Here is a 27,450-nt window from a genome sequence, read left to right as displayed (position 1 = left end):
GTCAAATCAAAGGTGGCACGCCCGGCCTCCTTTTTAATTTTCAGGATATACAAAAGGATTGGCAGGGGCAGAAGAGTCCAATTCAAAAGGCTGACAGATGGAAAAAGGCTTGCATATTTTGAATTCTATAACACCTTGATTAATTAGTATTCATGCTAAATTGTTACAAAATAAACTTCATTATTAGTATGTGAAAAGCTGCATTTATTTGAACCCAAATTACTATACCACCTACTATTGCTAAACTAATCGAAATTAATCGCTTCGCCTCGAATAATCATGTCTGAAATTTCACTATTTTTATCAATTCCTACCTAACTTATTATCAAATCAAATCCATGCTTTTGATTCAATATTTGACCAAAATTGCAATTTTTTTCTAACTTTAATTATGCTTGGAAGGAATATAGTGTGCTCTATAATAGATGCGATTCGGCATCATTGAATTCTACTTATATTTTCCATTGCAGATTTCTTTTTATTAAAATAAAAATATAGTGCTGTAATTGCGGAATATTTTATTGATCATCTCAATTATATATTTCCATTTTAATTTATTTGAAATGTTGGACAGTTGAGACTTTTTCTTTGGATTCGATGATAACAACTCGGATTCAAGTTCCACACTCTGATTCACCTTTCTCTCTCACACATTCAGCAGTAGAGGAGAGAGAGAGAGAGTAAAAGACTCCGGCGACAGAGAAGAACAATTAGATTCTACCAGAGAAAATTCAATCATTCTCTCTGTGCTTTCCTTTCACCAAAATATTTATACTAATTTGTTCAATTTCTGGAGGTAGGATCATACGAATTGTCTGGATTGATTAAACCCTAGCGCGACGGCGAGCTTTGTGTGTTGTGAACGCGGAATTCACGGTTGACGTCGGGGATGGCGATTGCGGCGCCGTCGATTTCTTCGTGTTGCTGCGGAGTTCTGCTTCCTCATCGATCCACATTTCGATTGTTTTGTAGTACTTGAAATTATTTGTGATTGATTTTTTTCCGGTGTCGGAGTTGATTGACTGCGGCAGAGATGATGGCGAAGGGCGGTTGGTGGTGGGAGAAGGTGAGGAGAGGACTGAGGACGGTTTATTTCATGGTGGCGATGGTTTCGTCGCTGGTGGTGGTGGCGTTGCCGGTGGTGGTAGCGATCGTCGACGCCGTTTTGCCTTGTTTGTTAATTTCTAGCTTTACGTGCGTGAATTGCTATGGTTTTAGGGAACATTTGCATAGATACGCCTTCAAGAGCTCGCTTGTGGATATTCCTCTTGTTTCCATTATCAGATCTCTCGTTATCATCTGTATGATTTCTTCACTGTTTAACTTGCCACTTAAATTTTGATTGTGTGATTGTCGACTTTATACTTAGTGTTGTTGTGTTGTGCAATGAATATGCATGAGCAGGGTTTCAATTTAGCAATTTTATATGTTAAAGTTCCTCTGCTTTGCCAATGTGTTGTGTCTTTTTGTTCTTTATTGCTCTCTTTCTTTCAGTTTGTAGCATAATTAACTGATACGGATAATGTGGTAGAACGGCTAATTTAGATTAAGAATGTAGTCTTGTCATTGCTCCGAATGCATAAATCTGGAATCTCGAATAAGATAGAAAGTAGTATCATTGAATTATGAATGTGTTTTTGTTCCCTTACATAATGTAAAGGTTATGGTGAAGTATTGATTTCATGCTTACATTCCCATTTTAGTGTTTAATAACTGATCAAATCAAGAGTTGGAAGACCTCTATTATAGAAAGCCAATCTTACCACTTTTTGGAATTTTCGAATGTGACCAGGTGTATATACAATGTGCGATGGCCCAGCACTATCACACGGTCCCTATCTAGGAACTGTAACAATCTGCTCAATAGTTTCGATACTTGTTCTTTCCATCAAGGCTTGTGTATTCACTGTTCATTCTCAACTTGAGGGTGAAGCATCAGTTTCTCTTTCGAGGAAGAGGATACATCTGAAGAAATCTTGGGGAATGCCTGTGCTGTTTCTCTCATCTGTTGTATTTGCTCTGGGCCACATTGTTGTGGCATACCGTACAAGTTGCAAAGCTAGAAGGAAATTCAGTTTTCACCGTGACCCAGAGGCGGTAAGTTCATATCTTTTACTATATCTTTGTGCTCTCTATTCATTATTTATATATGCCTAGATCACGTTATATAGATTCTCAACATCATTAAGATGACCTGAAGATTAAAAAATGAGCATATTGTACAAAAAATTCACATATCATGTTATTCTATGAATATGACTGTCATTAAACTTCACTTCATAGGAATATGACAGAATCCAATTTTCTTAATTACTCTTTCTCTAATTTTCTCTAGATGGTTTTAGGCTTTTAGCTAATATTCTTTCTTGATTTTCAGGTGCTTTCTTGCAAAGCGATTTTCTCTGGTTACCAGAAGGTTCCACGATCACCGACTCCTGAAGGGAAATCTTTCCGAAGTGAGAGTGCCATGAGGAGAAAAGCACCAGGATTGGTGCAGGATGATGGGGAACTTCCAGTCAGTTTACTTGCTGACAAGGACAGTTTATTCCTTTCTTGTCTTGGGCTAACGGTTCATTACAAGATACACATGCCGGGATCACCTTCACGCTCTTTGTCCTCCACTACACTTTTTGATACACCGTCATTGAGGATTCCTCTGAAGACCCAGTATGGTCTGCATAGGAGTATCAGTAATCAGTTCTATAGTAACGTTTCCCCACTTGATATTCCCCTCCTGGCGAGCACTCCAACATCCCCAATATCTGAGGATATGCCTGTTTTGAGCTTGCATGAGTCTTTTGAGAAGAATGAACTCAGTAATCTAGGGTCTCCAATTATGGAAAGAAATGGGGATGCAATTGAACATTGTGGGATTGTTCTAGTCCATGGATTTGGAGGAGGAGTCTTCTCTTGGAGAAAGGTAATGAGCGCTCTTGCCGGACATGCTGGTTGTCCTGTTGCTGCTTTTGATAGACCTGGATGGGGTTTGACGTCAAGGCCACGGAAGAAGGATTGGGAGGAAAATCAATTACCTAATCCTTACAAGTTCGACAGTCAGGTAATGAGTCATATGTATGTGTGATGTGTGCTATCACAGCATGAACAAGAATAACATTTATAATGTGTGATTCTGGCCATTGTAATTTTTCTGATGTATTGGTTGTCATAGCTCCTGCAATCTCACATAAACATGTAATACTATCATTTAAGCCTTTAAGGGTCCCTACTATTATTTTGTTAGGAGCTTGATCCAGTATTTCTATCACATATATGCATAATACACAAAATGATGCAACTGCTATACTTTCAAATATGGCTTTATTAACATAATTATTAATTTTCTTTCACTGAGCTCATATATCATAAATATGATTGTATTTAAATTTATCAGGTGGATCTGCTACTTTCATTTTGTATGGAGATGTTTTCATCAGTCGTTCTAATTGGTCACGATGATGGAGGATTACTTGCACTGAAAGCTGTGCAGAAACTTCGGTCATCAGCAAATCCTGTTAATGTAAGCTGGTTACTTTAGTTTATTATACTGATGTAAATGTGATTTTGGTACAAAGTAATACAGAACTTCAGATTAAGAATTAATTTCATAAGCTATATTTCTCAGCTGGAGATTAAGGGGGTCATATTGCTTAATGTAAGTTTGTCGAGAGAACTGGTTCCTGCCTTTGCCAGAATACTATTACGCACTTCTCTAGGAAAAAAGCACATGGTGCGTCCTCTTCTACGAACAGAAATAACTCAAGTGGTGAATCGGCGAGCTTGGTATGATGCCACCAAACTAACCACTGAAGTCTTGAGCTTATATAAGGTAGTACTATTTTCTGCAGCTAACATCTTGGATGATATTTCTCTGCACAACGACATTAGTTTTTATGACTGATATTGATTTGTTGGTAAAAATGTTTAGCTGCTTCACTTACACCCATCAAATCACCCACTTCATTCTGCATTATATCGTGCTTTTTCTAAATAGAATGTTTTGAACAATGTCTAACAATCGTACTTTTTACTGCTGTGGGTAATTTCAGACCCCATTACACGTGGAAGGTTGGGACCAGGCCCTTCATGAAATTGGTAAACTATCATACGAAACAGTCTTACAACCTCAAACTGCAGCATTAATGCTCAATGCGGTTGAGGCGCTGCCAGTTTTAGTTATTGCTGGGGCAGAAGATGCCCTTGTCCCTTTAAAGTCTGTTCAGAATTTGGCTTCAAAAATATTAAATTCTTGAGTTCCCCAGTTTTTCCCCCTTTGATATCTTCTCTTTCTCTCTCTCTCTCTCTCTCTCTCTCTCTCTCTCTCTTTTTTTGTCACTCACAACACCTGATTTTATCTATTTGCAGAGAATGGGGGGCCATATGGGGGTTGTGGCCATTTTCCCCACGAGGAATGTCCAAGGCTTTTTTCCTTGGCCATATCTCCATTCATTAGTAAGTTTTTACAAAGGGACCAGAATTCCAAAGGCAAAGGTTGCTTGATCATATTTCATGTAGTTGCTAGGTAGCTTTGTGTTTTCATCCCCAATTATGTTGTAAATTTTCTCCAAAAAGAAGCCCAAGTCCTGCTCCCCTTTTTTTTTTGGGATCTGTTAGTTAAATTTATTTGTGTTTTTCCCCGATTTTTTTTTTTTTTTTATATATATTTTTTTTTTGTTGGAAATGAGTTTTGTAAGATTTTTAAAATGAATGGAATTGAGAAATTTTAAAAGGGAAAAAAGGGGACTCGGTTGTTTTTTTTCAATTCGGTTTTTTCTAGGGCTCATTTATTCTAGATTTTTGTGAAGTTTTAATAGATTGTAATTTTATAAAATTTAAAACCAAACTAACAATAAGCATAAAAAACTACCAAAAATAAAACAACAAATGCAACGTATCAAAAATACGAGCTATGAGTAATGAATAAACTGAGTCTGCTGGTTTATTCATAAATTTGGTTAATCATAAAGGGCCCCAGATCAACAGTAATGTGTAATATTCTATCATTAATCTATTTCCCAGAGTTTCCCCAACACATTTTTTTCCGGGTTTCCTTTTTTATGACCTTGGCCCCGCCATCCCCAAAGTCCTCCTGAGTAAAATGAACCCTTCTCTCTTCAGAGCAAACATTCCCCCTTAGTGCAAAACAGCCTGCCAAAAGTATATCATAAATTTCGATACTGTTCTCCTGATCTAAAGCACCATTACCACAGTACGGAAGATATAGATAAACTAAGGGCCCGGCAATTGAACGATGCAATTGAACTTTTTGGTTATAAAAATTGGGAAACTTCAATAACAAGCAACAGATAATTGCATCATATTCCAACATATTTCTGATTTTTACCCAAAACGGGGAGAAGAATCTCCGCCATTAAAAAACCAATTAGGTGTGACAAGAAGAAAAAAAAGAATTTTACATGATTCATTCATTAAAAGGGGGTAAAGCTCTAATGTAACCAAAAAAAGGCATCCCTTTTTAAGTTCTGCACCGGGTCTCCATTCATTTTCTGGCGATCTTTTTTTAGATCAATTCCGACACCTTTTTCCCTTTGGGAATGAATCTTAAAGATATCCCCGGGGGACTGGAAAGTTTCCAAAAATTAGTATTTGGAAGTCAAAGAAAATAGGCCAAACCAGAATTATTAATTTAGACAAGAATACAAAAATTGTAGGGAAAAATTGGAATTCAAAAGGTTCTGTGCATTAAATGAATATTTTCTATATTTCTATTTTGCAAGTTTTAAAAATGCGTTCTGAACATGCACCACTAACCTCTTCATTGGGATTTGGGAATTTCAATCTTCCTATCAATTCTTCCAGGCCTAAGAAGAGCTTGGTCCAGAATGTCAATTCTATTGGTAGCCATCAGTACCTGTATAGAGCAGAAAGAAAATGAAAAAATTGTTAAAACCCGGTATAAAAGGACTCTTTTTTTTAAAATAAAAGGAAAGAACAAGATTGGGTACAAAATAAGTAAGCACATAGACACATTTTTATCTTGTTAGAGGCTTCAAAGCCATCAAGTTGATTAAAAAAGCCCCCAAACATAGTTGGCTGAACCTCACTATCCCCCATTTCCATTTCCCAAAGTTTCCCCCATACAAAACAGATCCAATGTTATCAATTTCATCCATGAAGATGATGGATGGAAAAATTTTTCCCCTGTCAAAAGACCACATCAGTAATGCATCACAGGGAATACTTTTTGGGAAAAATAAACTGAGATGGATGATGCTAAAAGAGACTAACCTGGCCATGACGAAGAGTTCTCTAACCATCCTAGATCCTTCACCAATGTACTTCTGAACTAGCCCCAGACCCCGAAACCGGATGAAAGTGCAGCGTTGGGGGTTTGAGCCACTGCCCTTGCCAGCGGGTCTTGCCACCCAGGAGGACCATATAGCAACACCCCCTTTATAAATTAAAAAATATAAATGTTAGAAAATATGGAATGACAAGAAAGGCAACAGTAAGGGATTGGGTTCAGAAGTTCCCTTTTGGTTGGGCTATTCCTAGATTTTCCAAACAATTTGGGTGCTTGTTTGGGAAGCTCAATCCCCCATAACACCAGACAGCGGGGTATGAGAATTGAGAAAGATGGGTTTTCCCTGATGAGGGTGAAAAAAAGGGGGAAAAACCCCCTTTATACCATCCACCCCCAAAAAAAAATGAAAGAGAAAAAAATACTGCAATAAATTGGTTACTTCCTAATTTTTAAAACATTAACCATCTCAAAATGTGGGGCAATGAAAAATAATCCAGATGAACAAAAAAAAAGACAAACAAGGATAAGACCTTTTTTATCTTTTTAATTTGCTGGTCAAGACCCCCAATCATGTCAAAGTGGAATCTGGAATTTTCTCAACTTTCATTAGGTTCAAACGGATCAACTTTACTAGGCAGGACCAAGGGGGAGCACATAGCTATCATTACGTAGAGAAACCCCCGGGAAGGTGTAATCTTAGTGATATCGATGCTCTTGTCAATGTCAACTACATACTTGCCCCCGGGATGGACCTAAGCAAAGACAACAAAACAACACAAAATTTCTGCTTAGCAGAAAGCTAAAACATTAAATTTGAGAAAGAATGTTCCAGTGCAACAGCAAATTTTATCAGACTGGGGACCATAATAAAAACCCCCAAAAAAAGAACATAGCTCATGTCTTTTTTTCTTTCTCTGTGCATAAAATGGAGTCATAAACCTCTCTTTTTCCCCCTCTTTTTTAGTTAAGGAGGTAAAAGTTTGAATAAAAAATTTCTTCTTGGGGGATAAAGTGATACCTCCCTAAATACCTAAAGTATAAAAAAGAAATAACATCGCTGAAGTATACATTTTGACCATTTTTTCTAGCATATACATATTCAAATATGATATTCACGGACCCCATTAAATTTTTTCAGCAGCAACAAGGAATATTATGAGTAGTACATTTTAACCTTCACTGCATAAAATTTTTCCCCAAACCCATTGCTAAAGTAGCTAAATTCAAAGGACCAAGATGTTCTAGTTATAGAAAAAATGCCAATTCATTTTTTTTTAGTGGCAAGTGAAAGTATTAGGGAAGAAGGCATACTAGACCAAAACCCATTATTTCTGTTTTTTTTAATTATGTTACATTGGATGAAGGAGGAGGGATGATATTGACTGATTTGATATCGTCCCTTTTAAAAAAAAATAGGAAAATGTTGTTAACAGTAACAACCAACCCCAAAAGGACCTTTTATTTTCCCAAACTTTGACAACTTCCCAACATACGATCCAGGCTCCTGAAGGAAACCGCAAAACCCTTTCCCTTTTAAAGACCTCCTGCCATTAAGGGAAACAAGTACTTTCATATAAAGATGCCAAGCATGCCCCTTTTTCCCAAAAGATTGGTTTCTTATTTAAGACTTATGTCCATCTCGACCAATTTCTATTGATAGCACTTCTTTAAAAACAACGCTGGCATTCAGATGAAGATAAAAAAATTCTTTAAGGGTTTTATTACCATAAAGGGCCCCCCCAAAAATTTGGGTTGGTTTCAAGTGAAATGTTGAATCACCATTTGGAAAGGGGTACTATGAAATGTATAGAAGACGAAAGGGAAAAAACATTAAACATAAATTACAGAAAACAAAAAAATTTTTTTAGCAACAAGATCTTAAATTCATGCCTGAAATTTCTTGCTGCTCATTCGTCATTCATAACAAAACAAGCAGTTAGCAGACAGTAAAAATTCCCATTAGTACTATTTTTTTTGAAGAAAAGTGCATAAAACATGATAAAAAAACCCCCTAGAAATTAAATAAACTAATAAACGGGGTTTGGGAAAACCTCTAAATTATCACCTACAGAAACCTAAAAAAATAATTACAGCAAAAATTTCACAATTTGAGAGCATAATGAAAACGAAACTACCACCCAGCCTAGGGTTTTCCTAAAAAGCAACAATCAATTAAAATTACACATTCCCTTTGAACCATAAGCGAATTGGGAAAAAACCTCGAGCATTAAGGTCATTGCGCTGAGCTTCGAGGCGCTGGAGATCGTGGGGTCTTTTTGGCGTACCGACAGCTGCAAATCCCCGAATACTTTTGAAAAACTGGCAGGCCCTTTGCCGCCGGGAAACAGCCCTTGTTGGTGGTTCGGCTTTGGGTTTATCGACCCCGCCGAACGCCTATCGCCGCCGTCCCCCATTGATACCCCTCGTTTGACGTGATTGGATCGGAGAATAATTGGGTTTTGTCTTTGCCAAGCTAAAAGGGGGGATTAAAAATCCTTGAAGCTCTCCCCTCACACTCTTCCCCCTTTTCCCCCAAACAAATTTCCATCGATTTACTATTATAAATTTAAAATTTGATCCTAATCATGGGGTACTATGTAAATTTTATTGGTGTTCGATTTTTAAATTAAATTTGAATTTCCCAAATCTCTTAATGTTTTTGATAAATAGTATATTCATTTATGAGATAATAGCTCATAGAATTACATTTTAACCAAAATTTATGATTTTTTTTAGTCTCGTTGATAGTAGTGGAGTTATTTTTATGCTTTTTAATAGTTACATGGTAGTGAAGTCATTTACTTTTTTTTTAGTAAAAGTAACACATTTTTTCTCATTTATTTTATTTATCTCTTACTTTATTCTCCTTCATTTTTTTATTTTTTCATCTTTTATTTATTTCTTTTACCTTAATTAGGATTTCAATTCAACTGAAAACCGTGGGTAGAACAACCCTAATATAGCGGGTTAGTTTTAATTTTATTACCGAATATAAAACAGTAACGGGTTGCGGGTTGGCCGATGAGTTGTGAATTTTAATTATAAAATATTAAGTTTAGGGTTTTTTTATATTTTTGAATCCTCAATCTTCATTCTACACAATCATTAGTCTTATTCAATCTTCATTCACACTTTTCCACTCGACCCAACATATAGCTTTCAAGTTCCATCTCAATTCATTATTGCATAGTCTCATCATACGCCATTAGTGTCTTACCACCCCCAAAGCCAATCAAGACAAAATTAAGAACTAACCCATCAAAATCTTAATATATTTATCATTTTAATAATGATTATGTAAGATATGATTTTTAATTTTCAAAAAAAGGATTATTTAGAACAATGCCATAATAATGACGACACGAAGTTTTAATTTATATTGTAGTTGATGGAGATGAAAGGCTTAACTTTCAAGTATTATTGAATAAAACTATGCAAATTTGAAGATTTTATATGATTCTTACCTAAAAGAAAAAAGTATCTAAAATTTAAAATCATTTTATAGAAAAATTTTTTGATACAAGAGATTATTTTGAAAGCTTTTAGGCCGAATAGCCCGATGGGTTAGCCCAAAATCAGCGGGTTAGAGTTAGGGTTGAAAATTTATGATCCGAAAAATCATAACCTAATGCCGCACCCAAATAGCCCAATGACCCGAATGGGTTAGCAACCGAATGGGTTATCCCGATTACGTTCCTAACCTTAATCCACTTTTACTAGTCAATTTTAGAAATGACACCCTTTTAAATCAGAATAAAAAATATCGTTTTATGATTTTTTTCCTTAAGTTTAAAAATTTATCCCAAACTTAGTCGTTTATATTCTAGAGTGAACTACATAAATGGTACACGATCTTTTTTTCGCACGTAAATGGTATCGATCTTTATTTTATATCGTTTTTGGTACCTATAAATCACATTTTTGGTTTTTGATGTAATTATTTTTTCCCAAAAAGCCTCTAAACAAATACATTTTCTCATTCATGTCATAAAGGATATTTTGGACATAAATAAAATTAGTACAAAAGTGATATTATAATATCTTCTCTCATTCTCCTCACTCTTTATACTATTATTTTTAATCAATATTAATACTATCATTTTGACGTTATAGATTAATAATTAATTTATTTTTATATCATTCAAATTTACTTAATTATAATTATAGATATAATTATATTTAATTATTATTATAATACTAAAAAGTGTTAGTAGTTAATAAATAATTAGAGTATAATTATTAAATCATGAATCACCATAATATTATCTAATAATAATAATATTATTATTATTTTTTTATTATTATTATTATTTTACATTAAATTAGTAACTTATTAATATAGCCTTAAAAAAAATTTAACATTGGTGTATTCATTTTGATAAAAAGGGTTAATATTTTGTTAGGTGTTTAATTAAAATGAGTATAAAATTTAATAAAAAATTCAATTGATTTAATTACTTAAAATAATTAATTTAATTGACATTTGGTTCTTGATTTATATTATTAATACAATTAGATGTATGTAAAAAACGTAAAAGAAAAAAAGAAAAGAAAAAGAAAAAAAAAAGAAGAAACATAAACTAAGGAGAAAAAAAAAAAAGAAAGGAAGAAAAATGTTTAAAAAAGGAAAAGGAAAAAAAAAAGATCACTATTTGGTCTCCCAAAATTTAAATTTAAAAATATCATTTGTAAAAAAATCAATTTGATGCAGGGGGGTTTTTTTTATGGGGGAAAAAAAGCATATAAAAAAAAAGATAATTTTTAATTTATGAAATTGAAAGATCGTCTTATTTATGTAGTTACTCATCTTTAAAATCAATAACCCTTTATTTATTTATTGGTGGGGGATAATTTTAAATTATATAAAAAATTAAATTTAATTAATTTAAGATAAATTTTAAATAACGTGATTATTTTTTTAATTTAAAAAAAATTAATAAATAAAATTGAGGGGTTTTAATTTCTTTTTTAAAAAAATTATCTTAAAACTTTAAATTTCGAACCTCCCCCGTTTTAAAATTTTTTTTTTGCAAAAATATATCAAAAAAATAATTTTATAAGTTTCAACGAGATCTCAATTGCATATTTTTTGAGGGGTTGGATAGAAATTTGATTTTTTTTATTTTAAATTTGAACTTTATCTTTTTTATCAAAAATCTTTAAAAAATCCAAATAAATATTGGTTTTTTCTGATTTTGTTGATACATTCTATTTAATTTTTTGTAATTAGGATATAAAAAAACTTTCCCAAAAATTATCTATGAAAACTTTTGGGATATTCCCTTTTGATATTTTGCTCTTTTTTTTAGATTGAAGAAATCTATTATTATTTTAAAATCAAATAAGATTTACCCTTTTTTTGTTAAAGGGTTTTTATCAATTAAATAGACCCCGTTAGTAGTACATTGGAACAATAAATTACTACTACCATTAAAAAAAACTTAGAAATTTAAAAAAGGGCATGGATGTATATACATTTTAATTACATTATACTAATACCAATTTTAATTTAAATAATTAAAAAGCTTAATCTTTCTTCACCTATAAATTACTCACTCTTCTACCTCTGAAGTTCTTCTGCAATTGACTAATAAATTTGATCATGGTTGGTTGGGATCCGCACGAAGCTCTCAATGGATTCATAATCATAAACACTAGGGTTTCCCACCTCCGTGCATCACCGTCAATACATACATATATACACAATTATTGATGCTGCTTCACCTTGATCTGTAATAAAGCCTTGATTTTTATGTCACAGGCCACATTTGCTTCTTTTTTTTTTCATTTCTAATTTGAATTTGAATCAGACGTTTGGGACCTCCGATTGTCGGATTGTGGGAATTGTGATTTCTATACAGTAATTTGGATAGAGAATTTGCTTTTTCATTGGGAAGGTAGAGTTTTTTGTGTTGAGATTAGGTCGAAGAATGGACAAGAAGAAGGTGGTAGCTCCATTGATCTGCCATGGGCATTCTCGGCCCGTTGTCGACCTGTTCTACAGCCCGATAACGCCGGATGGTTTCTTCCTTGTTAGTTCCAGCAAGGGTAATTGTGTATTTTAAGCTGATGTGTGTTCATGCAAATAATGCATTGCTTTTTTATGCTCAGGGAAACAAATAGATCATTATGTGATTGTAGCGTTTGGAATTTGGTGTTTTCGTTTCTATAAATGTTAATGTACATTTGATGCATTGTGATGTTATTATATTAGATGAAGCTATTTTATGGTTAGCGGGATGTGTTTTTATTTAACCAGCCTATGGTTGTTTGATGTGAAGGAGATATCAGAGCAACGCATTTGGCTATAGTGTTTTTAGGAGAAATGTTGAGTTTTGGAGTGTGATGGAAACTGAATAAGAAAGAAAGAAAAAGAGAAAGTATGCAGAACTATGTGCAGGACTGTTTTCAGTTAATGATCATATTTTAGTGCTCTTAAGGCTGTTGTTTCCTATGTATATGTTATTTCTATATAAGATATGTAGTTCACGAACTAATCTAATTTGCCAACAGCCTCTTTTGCAGTGATGGTTTGTGTTATTGTTTGAAGTTACCTATTAAATTTTACCTTTGAAATTAGTTTTTCTTGATTTGTTCTTTGTGTTTGAAAGCACATCTGTGACTTTGTGTGCTTTGCCCATTTAATGACTATGGAATCTCTCTCTCTCCCCAGATTCCTCACCGATGTTGAGAAATGGAGAAACTGGAGACTGGATTGGAACCTTTCTAGGACATAAAAGGGGCAGTGTGGAGTTGCTGCCTGGGCAAACATGGTTTGCTGTAGCAACTGCATCAGCGGATTTTTCTGCGTATGTTAAATATTTGTGTTTCTTTTATTTAAGAATCAATATAGTCGTTTAGATGATTGCAGAGAAACATATGTTGGAATTGATTTTTCTTATTCTCACGTCCCGATGTGACTGTCCATATAAGCAAGTGTCGCATATTGAGCTTTGTTTACCATACTAATTTCATTTTTTCTGTTATGTTCATTGGTTTGCAGGAAGTTGTGGGATGCACTAACTGGAGATGTTTTGATCTGTTTGAGCACAAGCACATTGTTCGTGCTTGTTCCTTCTCAGAGGTACTGTTTTCTGTTACTTGCCACTTCAAATGTTTATTCATCGTTCTTTGTATCTATTTAATATTTTCTGTTGATTTTATTGTGAAATCTCCGTATTAATTTATGTCCCTTTTGAATTTCTGAACTCTCGATATCCCAAGTATAAAATGAAGCCTCTAATTTGGCTTCCCAAAGCATATTTCTAAGCTTGAATTTGAGGTGGTGAAACTTTTGTCTTAGCATGGTTTGAAAATGTTGATTTCTGAAATTGATTTATGGAGTAGTATTTTTAGTTTTGTTTCTTGACTTTTGTTCTTTGCACTCTACGCAGTTTGCTTGTGTAAAATATCAAAACTTATATACGCGTGTGATAGAATCAGTTTCTAGCTTAAAACATATCCTAGGATCGGAACAGTTATGGTGACTTAGCAAATCATGATGATTGAACTTTTCCATCAATTTGTAGGATACTCACTTGCTGCTAACTGGAGGGATGGAAAAAGTTCTTCGTATATTTGATTTGAATAGTCCGGATGCACCACCCAGGGAACTTGAAAATTCTCCTGGTTCAGTTAGAACGCTTGCTTGGCTCCATAGCGATCAGACAATCTTAGGCTCTTGCACGACATGGGTGGGGTGAGGTACGTTAAATAATGCAAATTTTATGAGGTTGCTATTTCTAATCCTTTAAAATTTGCAAACTCAAAACTAACATGAATATATGCAGAGATCGTTTTCAATTCACTCTTTTTAACGAATGGCAATTCCTTTTTATTGCATTATCATTTTAGAACTTAAACTTGATGCTTTGCTACTCAAAATGATGGCCATAGGTTATGGGATGTGAGAACTGGAACGATTGTTCGAACACTTGAGACAAAGTCTTCTACAACCAGCGTTGAAGTGAGTCAAGATGGCCGCTATATAACAACTGCTGATGGATCGACCATTAAGTTCTGGGATGCAAATCAGTACGTCTGTTTCTTTCCTAATTGTGTAAAGTGCACTAGAAAAACTAACATGCAAAACGCTTGAAACAGCTTCGGTCTGGTCAAGAGCTACGACATGCCCTGTGTAATGGAGTCAGCCTCGTTGGAGCCGAAGCTTGGCAACAAGTTCATTGCAGGTGGAGAAGACATGTGGGTCCATTTATTCGACTTTCACACTGGAGAAGAAATCGGTAAGCTCTGAATTATAACTACCAAACATCGATTTTATCGAATAGAAGGCTTGACTTAATTCATTTCTGGTCTTACATATTGTTGTGATTTAATTCAGGGTGTAACAAGGGGCACCATGGTCCGGTGCATTGTGTTCGTTTCTCACCTGGAGGTGAATCATACGCCTCTGGATCTGAAGATGGGACTGTTAGAATATGGCAGACCGGTCCGTTTGATCATGCTGAGCCGGAGAGTTCAGCTGCCAACGGACCTTCTCAGGCGTGAAGGCTGTCGTGAACGAGGTTACACGACAGATGGAGAAGGCGCTATTGTCGATGACAAGAACAAGAAACAACAACTGCCAACTGAGGGGAAGGCAACGGAGGCCGGTTAGTGTTTATAGTTTTACCTGGTGTTACATTGTCTAAATGTTTGAGGGATTCTTCTTTTTTGAATAAGAATGAGCTTCTATCATTTGATGTTAAAGACAAAATACCACAATCAACGGAAGCCAGAGATGAGAAGATTTTTGCTACCGAATTCGACTTTTCCCCCAGCATTTCTGCATCACTCTCTTACTGAACTTGATCTCAACTCGAAGCCCAAAATGCTCAAAGCTCTCCTCCTTCTCCTCTAGAATGTTAACTGCTGATATGCAAGCAGATTCTCTGCAATCATACATTGAGATTCTCTTCAGTGTTGGAATCTCTCCGATGGCTGAAGGAATCTCTTCGAAATTGGATAATGATTGAAGTGAAAGCCTCTCTAACACAGGAAAAGTATAGCTGTCTGCTATCCAGCAAATCAGATCATCACACTGATTAATGCTCAAGTGTTTCAAGCAATCAAATTCCTCCTCCCCAAAATCCCACTCCTGTCCCACAGCCACCTTATGCAATAGAAGAAGTTCGAGATGAGGCTACGAACCAAGAATCTTCACATCACATGAGTCAAGCTTGCAGTCATTCAACTGCAACTCCCTGAGGGAACTCGGGAGCCTGAGGTTCCGTGAGGAACCTTCTAGAAACTCCAAGCTATTGCAAGAGTACACGAGCTTCTCAAGCTTGTCGAACCGACCAACATCGTGGAGATGGTAGCGAGAACTCGCCTCACCACGTTCATGGAAATAATGAGAAATCTCCAGTTCCTTAACATTGGGTATTCTCTTGCAGACATCCTCAGTGAAAACCAAGTCCTCCACATCACGAAGTGTCTGTAGGTAATGCAAAACAACAGCGTCGCTACTAGGAGCCGGACTGGGAATACTGACAGATGATATATCGATATGCCTAAGCTGCGGCATCTCCCAAATCTCAGACGGTGCCACAACGTCTGAGATTTCAGTGACAATGATAGTCTGCAGACTCCAAAGTAGTGATATCGGTGAAGAAAGCTCGTAAGTAACCGACCAATAATCATGAGGGTTAATGTCGCTATATTCGTCATCCTTATCTGCTTCATGGTACAAAAGGCGGGAGTTCACTTCGGGATAAGTGTAGTCAATGCGACGGATGTCGCGAACCAACACCCTTAGCCGCCCTGCTGCCCATCTTTCACGGGATATGATTGGACGATGATGTGATACTGTTTCTCTGGTGTACAACATTGCACTTCTTTTATCAACTGCAACGTGACGCTTCCCGTTTTGGTCTCGTTCGACACATAAAAGGCTCTCTTTCTCACTTATCCTCATGCATAAGTCTCTCACGAGATCGTGAATGCTGTATTTTACCATTTTCCTGTATACTATGAGAGGAGTGCGGAAGAGGAGACTTCGGTGGACAAGGTCGTCTATGTAGCCCTCTGCAACTTCTTCCAAACTTCGGGTTTTATTCTGCTTTATGAAACCCTCGGCCACCCAAAGTTTGATGAGTTCGGTCATTTCAAGGCCGTAGTCTGCACATATTCCCAGGTAAAGAACACACAGTTTCAAGCAAAGTGGCAAGTACGTATAGCTCAAGTACAGAATGTTCAATGGTTTGTAGCCCTCTACTGAATCAAGAACCAAGTGCTTCTCTTTAGCAATCTTTTCCCAGTATTCTTGTGACTTGGGTGATTCTCGAAGAAGGCCCCCAATCACCACGATTGCCAGTGGAAGTCCTTTGCATTTCTTGACGATTTTCCTCCCAACTTCCTCCAATTCAGAAGGGCAGCCTTGTTGTGCAAATGCCTTGGCGAAAAAAAAGGTCCCAACTGTTTTTATCATCAAGAAAATCCACAGAGAGTGTGTTAAGAGTATTCCTCTCAACACAGGTCGGATAGTGATTTGTAGAAGTCCCCAGAGGCTTATTCCCGACGACCGCTTAGGGTTGTAGAAAAACAGAGTAAAGAGAAGAGAAAGTAGGCGAAATATCGATGATCTTTATTGATGAATTTAGCGCCTATTTATATTCTAAGGACCCTAGGGTTGGTTCGATTTTACGGTCCGGGAAAGAACCAACAAAGAAAACCCGGAACGGAGCTTATAAATCGCCGACCCAATTGTTCAAAAATAATAATAAAGATAATAACTAACGCAAAACATAAATTAACTAAAATAATAAAAAGAGCGCCACGCCTTATTTGGAGACGAAGTCACCAAATCTAACCGGTGGCCTTGTTCTCCTTCTCGGCTTCTTGTTCGTCTCCCTCGGTGAAGGCCTTCCGCTTCAACCGTCTCAAAATTCAGCTCTGGCCCCAGCAACTCCTCGGCCTCTGCATATTCAATGGGCACTCGCTGCTGCTTTTGTTCTTATTTTCTGGGAAGAAAGACTTGATACTATCCCAATCATCAACACCCCACACATCATCCAAGATGATAAAATATCTCCTATTGAATAAGATCTTGTGCAACTCAAGACTTAGTTGCTGATCACTGGTTGTTTCCCTGTCATCACTGGATACTCCTAGGCAAGAAAGTGCTTGTAGAAAGAATTTTCTTGGACTGAGTTCTTGAGACACAGTAACCCAAGCATGAACGTTGAAATTCTGGAGGATGTTTGAACTTTCATATATTCTGCAAGAGTGGTCTTGCCAATTCCGCCCATCCCAACGATCGGGATTATTATCCTGCCAGCATGATGTCCGGCGAGCTGGTCCCAAAGCCGCTTGAGGTAGCTGTCGAATCCCACTATGCTGGCAGTTTCAAGAGGCAGTGATGGAGACGGAGATGGAGATGGAGATGAAAAGGACTTTATGAATCCAGTTTCGTCTTTAATCTTGACAACTTTTTCCATGATATAATCCATGTCTTGCATAACCTTGTGGAAGAATGAGGGGCTTTGTTGAGTGGATGCAGCAGCATGGATTCGATCTGCTGCTTCGACTTCGATTGCATCTTCAGCTTCATGAGCTGCAGCTGCGATTCGCCTCATCAAATCTTCTGCTTCTGTTGCTTCGTCGTTCACCATGAGATCTTCGAGGAAGCCAGTCTTTTCGGGGATCACAGCATCGGAATAGTTCTCCACAAAATCTAGAACGAAATCGACCTTTTCGCGGAGAGATTGTAATTGGTTGTTGTCGAAACAAGCGTAAAGGCGAGGATGAATCTGGATCTGATCCATGGTATTCAACAAGGAAACTAGAGCTGCATAAGCTGCTGCCATCTCTAATTTTAACTCCTTTTTTTGTTCAAGTTTTAGACTCAATAAATTGAGTTGTCGTATGTTAAAGAGTTGAATTTTCTAAATGAGATGTACAACAAAGGATGGGACTAAAATATTCCAAAACCGTGTAGTATTATTTTATTCATTGATCTTTCTCGTGAAATTTTACCGTAACTACCAAAATGCTAATTTAATAGGTCTAATGTTGATCAAATTAGACATGTACAAAAAACAAGGACCATGCAGTTTAGTTTATTGTATATGAATAAATTTAATCGTTTCTTACAAGTTAATATAAACTACTACTATTGACTCATTAATACATAAAAACATGTAACAAACTAATACGAATTGAAAATTATTGGTATAAGCTTTGCAACTTTGAGTTAAATCTTGGCAGGCGTTCTTAAATATTTCAGTAAATTATTTGAATAGAATATTGTTGTAGTACTAGTATAGAGTTCATTGCGACCTCCTTTCTTTATTTTGACTAATTTCGTTTGTTTTAGACGAGTCCAATAACCAGTTGCAGTTTGTAATATTCTCTTCCGCTTTACAGCCTCATTGATTTTTTCGCTCATTTTATAAAAATGATAATAAATAATTAAAGTGGAAAAATAATAAAGTAAAAAAGGAAATAATATAAAGAAGAGTCTTATCTACATTATTCTTTTTTTTTTACTTTATTATTTCTCCACTTTAACTATTTATTATTATTTTTACAAAATGAAATCAGAAAAGTTTAATGAAATCATAAAGAGGACGGAGGAGTAATAAATACAGACCTAAAAAAGTTAGATATTGGAATATTATATCACAAATAAATGAATATTTATATACCAAATTAGTAGATATCTTAACAAAATTAAAGAGTCAAATTGAAGGCAGTGGAAGATTTTCCAATTAATGGGTACTTGACCATCTCCAACCATTTACACCAAACTCAAACTCATTTTTGAGATACAACACACCAAAAAGTAGTTTTACTCCAATCATTTACACCAAATTCAAAATTTACACCATTTTTGGGTTTTTATCTCACAAAATTTTTGCAAGTAACACCATATTTGGTGTTGTTTCACAAAAACACCAAAAATGAGTTTGAGTTCGGTGTATGGGGAGAAAATTTCTACACCAAAACTCATTTATGGAGATGGTTGGAGATGGTCTTACATCGTATGTCTATGGAGTGCAATTTGGTTTGTCACCCTATCTTATTGGACCATTTATCGAGCATTTTAATTTTTTTATTTATTTATTTAAGGCAACTTAAATTTTATTTCGGACAAAAGTGATAATGATATTCTCTATAAGCAAAAGGAATCAGATCATATATTTCCCTAGGGATGTATTAAGATGACAACCTCTTTATTGTAATACCATACCACCATTTTAAGCATTGATCCGGAAATCGTGTGTTTGTCATGTTGCCACGTGTAAAAACACGAGGGGTAAAATAGGAAATTTCTAATTTTACGTACCGATTGCAGTTATTCATTGAATATTGCGCTTACCGCAACAATATTGCAGTCTTACCACGACCGCAATATCTAATACAAGAGATCGCAACTCGTGTTCTTTCACTGAAACTTAATCCTAGCGCCCATAAATGAGATCTAACGGACTATATCGGTGGTATGACGTTATTCTATCTATGCTGCATCCATAGTACACCCCTATTCCCTTATCCGAAAGAATGATCTTAATAAATTGGCCTCCTTTTAAAGAGATTAAAATTAGAGGAACATTTTTTATAGTCTATGAATTTTGTCATAAATTCATTTTAAACTCTAACTTTAAAATATCATTCGGGCTCATCAATTATAAGTTAATATCAATCAAAGTAGTATTACTTTTTTACTCGTTTATAAATTTTTTTAGACTAAAATACCCTAAGACCTCTTAAAAATAAACACAAACATATAATGAAAGAAAAATGACATCCTTACTTTTAATTTTAATTTTTCCGTTTTCCATGTTTCATAAGCTCCTAGTTGCCCAACTTCACCGAAATTCTTGCTCAATAAAATTAAGGCTTAATTTGCGTCAACCAAATTACTATATTCAAACTAGTTAGTAAAAAAAATGGAGTACTTAAAATAAGACAAATTGATGATATATATTTGTGCAAAAGATTCTCACTCTCCACCGTCCGGGGTCAGATTCTGAGGTCAGATCCAACGTCCTTATCTTTAAAAAAAATACAAAAATAAAAAGAAAAAAGAAAAAGAAAAAGAAAAAAGAAAAAGCAAAAAGCACGGAAAAGCGAAAAAAATAGAATAAGCCACGTCTTCGCCACGTCTACAATCTTATCCATTTCCCCACACCCCTTTCCCTATATTCCAAACCCCAAATCCACACCAAAATATCTCTCTCTCTCACTACCACCGCTACCAAATCAAGCCAAAATCATCCCACAATGGCCGCTACATTGTCCTCCTTCCGCCTCCCCACCGTCGCCACCACCGCCATCCCCCACCCACCGAAGCCCGATCCGAACCGCAGATCCAACAATTGGTGGGCGCCCATCCTCGGCTGGTCCGCCGAGCCCGACTACATTACCAACCAAAACTCCGATCCCGCTGCCGAATCGAGGCGGATCTCGGCCGACAAGATCCTCTTCCGCGGCTGCTTCACGGAGCAGAAGGCGAAGGAGCTGCGGAAGAAGACGATCGAGACGACGACGTTTCACGACATTATGTACCATTCCGCCATCGCCTCCCGCCTCGCCTCCGATCTGTCCGGCCGCGCCGAGGATCGTTGAATCGGAGCGTAAGAATCAATCTGCCGACTCGCCTATCTCTGCTTTTTTTTAAAAATTTGTTGAATAACAAATTGTAATAATCTAGGGTTTTCATTTCTATGTACGCGCTTATTCGGTGCTTGTTTTAATTGGTACCGTTTGATGCTTGGATCATGGGGGAATTTTTAATCCCGTGCTGTGAAATTTAGGTTTAATGGTGATGGATCTTTTTGAGTTTATTTGTCATATCGTTCTTGTAGATTCAATTTACTTATTTGCTTCGTTTGTTTATGATTGTGAATCTGTGATGAAGGATGCCGATAATCAGCATTTTGCCTTGGTTGATTTTCATAGGGCAAAATAAAATTTCTTTTTAGGGTAAAATTAAAATAAATCAAAATAATGTTGTTTTTCCGCCATTAAGATCTGGATCTGGGATTTTGAACTAGTCAAGAATCAAGAGGAGTATGTATTTATATGACTGTATCAAAACAAGGTTTAACAGTTTTTAAACTGTCTTAACGGTTTTCAAATAAAAATAGGTGTGAACTACAAATAATGTCTCGGATTATCGCGTTATCTCGGCCGAAGCTAACTCAACTTTAAAAATATTTCCGGATAATCTTGATGCGTTTATCTCGAAAATGATCATTTTTCATTGTTTAGCATTTAAAATACTCTTTTAGGAGGTTTTGGAGATTAGGAATTTGTCTTTTATATTTTAAATCGATACTTCCTTCGTCAAATAAGAGTCTCATTTCATGGGTGATCTAAGAGCACATTATCTAAGCCATAATCAGATTTTACAATTAAATTTAATGCACTTAGAAAGTATCAAAATATTCATGACTATTTTACCCTTTTCCTTAAATCATCCAAAAACATTTGATTAGCTTTCTATATACGCTCTAATTAATTATTCCTTCTCTTAAAGCTACAGCAAGTTAAACTCATTTAGTAATTGAACAACTTATTGTTATCATAAAATTGCAATTATTTATTGTTGAATTTTATTTTTACGTATCGTTTGTATATGTATTTATGTTTTGATTGTTTTAATTTGACGTACTTTTATTTATTTATTCATAATGTGAATTTAGTTTTGAATTTACATTCAATATTCTTAATATTAAAGTTTAATTTTTAAACCATATGTGTTTAATAATAATTATAATAAGTTAATTAGTTGGTGTATGCTGTAGCTTTAAGTTATATCTCGTTTTTAGAATCAATACTAAATATTAATCGATATCCTATATATGAGTTGAAAAAATTAAAATTGTCGGTTAATAACATTCTAGTATTTATTATACGTTTAATCATGCTATACCTTTATATCGAAATAATACTCACTCCGTCCCTAAAAATTACTCCTCCGTCTCTAATATGGTCATATGATACGACACGAGAATTAAAATAAAATTTGTAAAGTATAGAAAAAGAATAGTAGTTCAATAGTTAGTGGATGGTGAGATTCCATTAGTTTTAGTATGTTAATGGTGATATAAGTTGTAAATAACTTGATGTATATAGATAATAAATAGAGATAGCTTTCCATAAAGCTGAAATGTCATATTTTTAGGAATGATTAAAATCAATTAGTTTTATTTTTAAGGAACATCCTAAAATGGCAAATATAATCTATTTTTAATTGATGGATGGAGTAATTAGTAGGAGTACTGCATATCCTAATTTACAAAACTATATTCATGTAACAGACTAATATATCTATTTAATAATATCAAATATAAAATCATAATAATCCTATGATATTTTATAAATTAATAAGACTTTGAAGGTGTGATATAATCTACTATTATATAATAATAATAGTAGTAGTAGTAATTAACGTTGTTAATATCATTATTATTAACATTATTACTTTTATCATTCTTTTAAATTATATTCTAATCATTTGATTTATAAATCATCATTAATTAAAACTATATAAATTATCGTCCTTACTCCTTACTCGACTAATCTCCTTTATTTATAAAATATTGTCCGAATATTAATTTTGTACTATTGAAGAAAAGCTTCGAGCCGTACATTAATGCATAATACAGTTTTTAAAGGAAAGGACTATCTTGTAAAATACTTATGCACTAACAACTAGGTTTAGTTTTTTTAAAATATTTTAATAGTGTTTAGTACTATTTTACCCTTGTGTGGATGGCCATAATGTGTGCATAGCATTATTCTTTTACTATTTATGGTAATTATGAACAGGACTCTATTCAGGACGGACCAAAATGGAAAAACGAGACTCATTTTCGTGGATGGAGGGAGTATTATTTTAGTTAGTATTAAATCATATTATTTCAAAATTATCATTCTTCATCCCTTTTGGCCCTTCACTTTGTTTCTTTATTTCAATATTAGATTTTATTTTATAAAATTAAATTTTAAATTTTGATTTTTAAATATCAATAAATTTTTTAATTATTAAAATTACTACTCCTTAGTGTCTAATATTTAATCAATAAGGTACGACGACGCCTTAGTTTTAATCAATATTTAATAGTTTTAATCATAAATAAATTATATAACACGATTTAGTCAACTTCATAATATTTTTAGTCAAATTCTCCTATACATTAGATGCATATTTATTTCGTAATAAATTGTGTTATATGATCTCTTTATGATTAAACTGTTAAATATTAATTAAATCTAGAGTGAACTTCAAAAATGGTCCCTGGACTATTGGTTTATCTCCACCATAGCCCTGAATTTAAAAATATCGTCGTAGTCCTGGACTAAGGGTTTATCTCAAATTGGTCCATTTCGCTTTTTGGGTACAAAATGCCCTTTGGAGGGTTTTGAGGTTTTGGGCAATTTGGTATTTTTACACTTTTAATATTTTAAATTTGATATTATTTTAGTTATGTACTAAATTTGATATTATTTCAAAATTATCATTCTTTCTTCCATTTTGTCATCCTTCACTTTGTTTTTTTATTTCAATATTATATTTAATTTTATAAAATTAAATTTTAAATTTTGATTTTTAAATATCAATAAAATTTTTAATTAAACTATTAATTCATGGACACTATAAATATTGATTAAAACTATTAATTTTTGCTATGTAATATAATATTCAATGAATTGAAGAAGTACACAAAAATAATATTAATCATGATGGAAAAATAAGAGCTATTCTATTTAGCCTTCGTCGTTGTTATAATTGCTGTGATTGAATATTATGAAGTTGACTAAAAATTTGATCATACTAAAAATTTTATATAGGAGTATTTTTGTTGAAAATTTCTAGTAAATTTTGATTGTTTTCAAATTAATAAACAAAAATTATATTATTTACATTAGATGCATATTTATTTCGATAAATCGTTATATGATATATTTATGATTAAAGCTATTAAATATTGATTAAAACTAAGTGTTGTCATATTGATTAAATATTATACACTTTCAAATATTGATTATGACTATTAATTTTTTTATTTAATAACTTTTGTAATTAAAATTTTTTATTGATATTTAAAAATTATAATTTAAAATTTTGTAAAATTAAATCTAATATTGAAATAAAGAAGCAAAGTGAAGGATGACAAAAGGAAGAAGAATGATAATTTTGAAATAATATCAAATTTAGTACATAACTAAATAATATCATATTTAAAATGTTAAAAGTGTAAAAAGACAAATTGCCCAAACCCCCAAAACCCCTCAAAAGGGCATTTTCCGTACCAAAAAAAGGCAAAAGGATCAATTTCGGATAAACCTTAGTCCAGGGACTACTATCGATATTTTTAAAGTCCAGGACTAGGCAGATAACCCATAGTCGGGACCATTTTTAGTTCACTCTTAAATCTAAGCGTCGTCGTACCTTATTGATTAAATATTAGACTATCAAATATTGATTAAAACTATTAATTTTTTATTTAATAATAATTTTAATAATTAAAAAATTTATTGATATTCAAAAATCAAAATTTAAAATTTAATTTTATAAAATTAAATTTAATATTGAAATAAAGAAATAAAGTAAAGGATTCCAAAAGGACGAAGAATGATAATTTTGAAATAATATCGATTTAGTACATATCGAAATAATATCATATTTAAAATGTTAAAAGTGTAAAAAGACCAAATTGTTCAAACCCCCCAAAACCCTCAAAAGGGCACTTTCGGTACCAAAAAAGCCAAAAGGATCAATTTCGAGATAAACCCTTAGTCCAGGACTACGACGATATTTTAAAGTCAGGGACTATGGTAGATAAACCCATAGTCCAAGCGACCATTTTTGTAGTTCACTCTTAAATCTAAGGTGTCGTCAGTACTTATTGATTAAATATTAGACTATCAAATATTGATTAAAACTATTAGTTTGTTATTTAATAATAATTTTAATAATTAAAAAATTTATTGATGTTTAAAAATTAAAATTTAAAATTTAATTTTATAAAATTAAATTTAATATTGAAATAAAGAAACAAAGTGAAGGATTCCAAAAGGGACGAAGAATGATAATTTTGAAATAATATCGATTTAGTACATAACCGAAAACAATATCGATTTAAAATATAAAAAGATCAAATTGCTCAAACCTCCAAAACTCCCTAAAAGGGTATTCTCGTCACGAAACAGAAAAAATGGCCATTTTGAGATAACGCTTAGTTCGAGTTATCTCATGATATTTTAATGTACAGAATTCATGATTGTGAGATAAAGCGATAATCCAGAACTATTTTTGTAGTTCACTCTAAAAATAAAGAGTTTACGTAGAGCAGGCAGTAATAGGCTAATTACCTTCCTTTCCTTTTGCACATTATCCTAATCCCTTTCTCAATCTCCATATTCTCAATATAGAAATAAAAAACCGGAATAGTTAACTACAAAATTTGGACAACGACAAATTGAAAAATATACTCCACTACTACTACTCTTTAGAAAATTTTTAAATGATTGTACAAGTTTTAATATACTAATACATAATAGGAGTAGTGAAATGGCGCAAGAGAAGAGAATTAGTAGTAAAATACTTTTTCATTTTAGAAATGAAATGTTTTCCATTTTAGCTTGTTCTATTAAAAATAAAACGTTTCATAAAATGAAAATATCTCTATCTCTACTTTTTCATCTCTCTTACTTTACTTCTCTTCGTTAACTCACAAAATAACACTACTAAAAAATTCGTTTCAATTTCCAAATGTCAGATATTTAATGAGATACAGTAGTAATAGAATAGGAGTAGTAAATTGGGGTAAGAGAAAAGAATTAGTAATAAAATAAGAGAAAAAGAGAGAAAATGGGTAAAGTAAGAAAAAATAAGAGAAAAATAATAAAATTAGTGTTAGTGAATTGTTGGATTCTATTTCTAAAATAGAAAGTTAAAAAAGTTTCTATTTTTTAAGGGACGAGTTAAAATAAAAATAGTTTTTATTTTTAAGGGATGAAAATAATACTAATAAAAATGACTTTTTTGTTTTACTAAAATTCGTAAGTAACTTAGAGTGTATATTTATGGGCGATTAAACTTAATTTTGCCGAAAAATTTCCAAATTTCTAAATAGTAGGAGTAGTAGTGGAGTATTTCTTACTCTGAACAATATTGTGAACTATTCCCTCCATTCCGTCTTAATAATAACTTTTCATTCTGCACTCATTTTTAAACATTGATTAATTAATTCTTAAAATAATCATATTTTACATTATATCTAAAGTAAATATCTTAGATGAAAAAATAACATAAAATAATTTTATTACTACACCTTCCGTTCCAACTAAGTTGAATCAAAACTTTTGGACACGTAGATTAATAAATTATGTTGAAAAAGAAGATACATGGAAAAGTAGAAAACACATAAAGGAAGTAAAACAGATTGAATGTTTTATTTTTTATCAAAAAAAAAATAACTCAACTCATTGGGAGGAAGTATAATTTAAGTGGCCATCTTACAAATCACATAATACTATTTTATAATACTCCATCCGTTCCATCTTAATACGCGTTTCATTTTCTCAGCATGTGAGGTGTAAGATGACACTAAAATTATAAAAAATTTTTTTTTATGCTATATAAGATATTTACTTTAGATATAATGTAAAATACGAGTATCAGTAACATGAATTTTCATCCCTAAATAAAGATTATAATATAAAACGATTTAGTTATGCTATATAGCATAATTACAGTAGTATAGATGAGAATAGAAATTGGATTGGGCCCATTGTTATAGCACCTGGTTTTGGGTTTGGTTGAGGTTAATCTGTGGGTAATCCATCCCACCCCACCCCAATACAAACCTATTTTCTGCAGATATTGATTTTTTACACATTATATAGATCTTATTATTGAATTGGGTTCTTTAATTTGTTTTTATTACTACTCGTTATTTTTGGTAAAATGTATTTTACTGAAACGACGAAAATTTAGATACTGAATTGAACAAGAAGTTCGAGAAAAGCATACTCCTTCTTGAAGAATCTAATTTAAAGATAAAATGAAATATTATGGACATACTTGCGTATTTATCCTTAGGTCATATAGCGGTGGCCGGTGGGTTAATATTTTAATTATTTCTATGGTTTATCGGTTTACTACTGTTCTAACCAATCACTGACAATATCATATTCCTTCGGTCCCTAAAACATAGCCCATTTTTTTCCAA

General features: G+C 33.5%; 3 protein-coding genes and 2 pseudogenes across 3 annotated transcripts; 3 read left to right on the top strand and 2 right to left on the bottom strand.

Moving 5' to 3' along the window:
- Nucleotides 1-590: 590 nt before the first annotated feature.
- On the top strand, nt 591-4,250 carry LOC125203838. Its single transcript, XM_048102322.1, has 6 exons — nt 591-1,301; nt 1,793-2,097; nt 2,378-3,058; nt 3,392-3,517; nt 3,623-3,826; nt 4,047-4,250. Exons 1-6 carry the CDS (start codon nt 1,034-1,036, stop codon nt 4,248-4,250), a joined length of 1,788 nt encoding a protein of 595 aa, XP_047958279.1. The 5' UTR covers nt 591-1,033.
- Nucleotides 4,251-5,005: 755 nt separating this feature from the next.
- On the bottom strand, nt 5,006-8,676 carry LOC125206458 (annotated as a pseudogene).
- Nucleotides 8,677-12,153: 3,477 nt separating this feature from the next.
- LOC125206457 lies at nt 12,154-14,913 on the top strand (annotated as a pseudogene).
- Nucleotides 14,914-15,017: 104 nt separating this feature from the next.
- On the bottom strand, nt 15,018-16,691 carry LOC125206456 (putative late blight resistance protein homolog R1A-10). Its single transcript, XM_048105709.1, has 2 exons — nt 15,413-16,691; nt 15,018-15,277 (listed from the first exon to the last, which is right to left on the bottom strand). Exons 1-2 carry the CDS (start codon nt 16,689-16,691, stop codon nt 15,018-15,020), a joined length of 1,539 nt encoding a protein of 512 aa, XP_047961666.1.
- Nucleotides 16,692-20,488: 3,797 nt separating this feature from the next.
- Nucleotides 20,489-20,833, top strand: LOC125206455. The gene has a single exon (XM_048105708.1). The coding sequence runs from the start codon at nt 20,489-20,491 to the stop codon at nt 20,831-20,833; it is 345 nt and encodes a 114-aa protein (XP_047961665.1).
- The last annotated feature ends 6,617 nt before the right edge of the window (nt 20,834-27,450 follow it).

Source organism: Salvia hispanica, chromosome 2 (assembly GCF_023119035.1).
Source record: "Salvia hispanica cultivar TCC Black 2014 chromosome 2, UniMelb_Shisp_WGS_1.0, whole genome shotgun sequence".
Taxonomy (NCBI): Eukaryota; Viridiplantae; Streptophyta; class Magnoliopsida; order Lamiales; family Lamiaceae; genus Salvia; species Salvia hispanica.
This window is presented reverse-complemented; position numbering and strand designations above follow the sequence as displayed.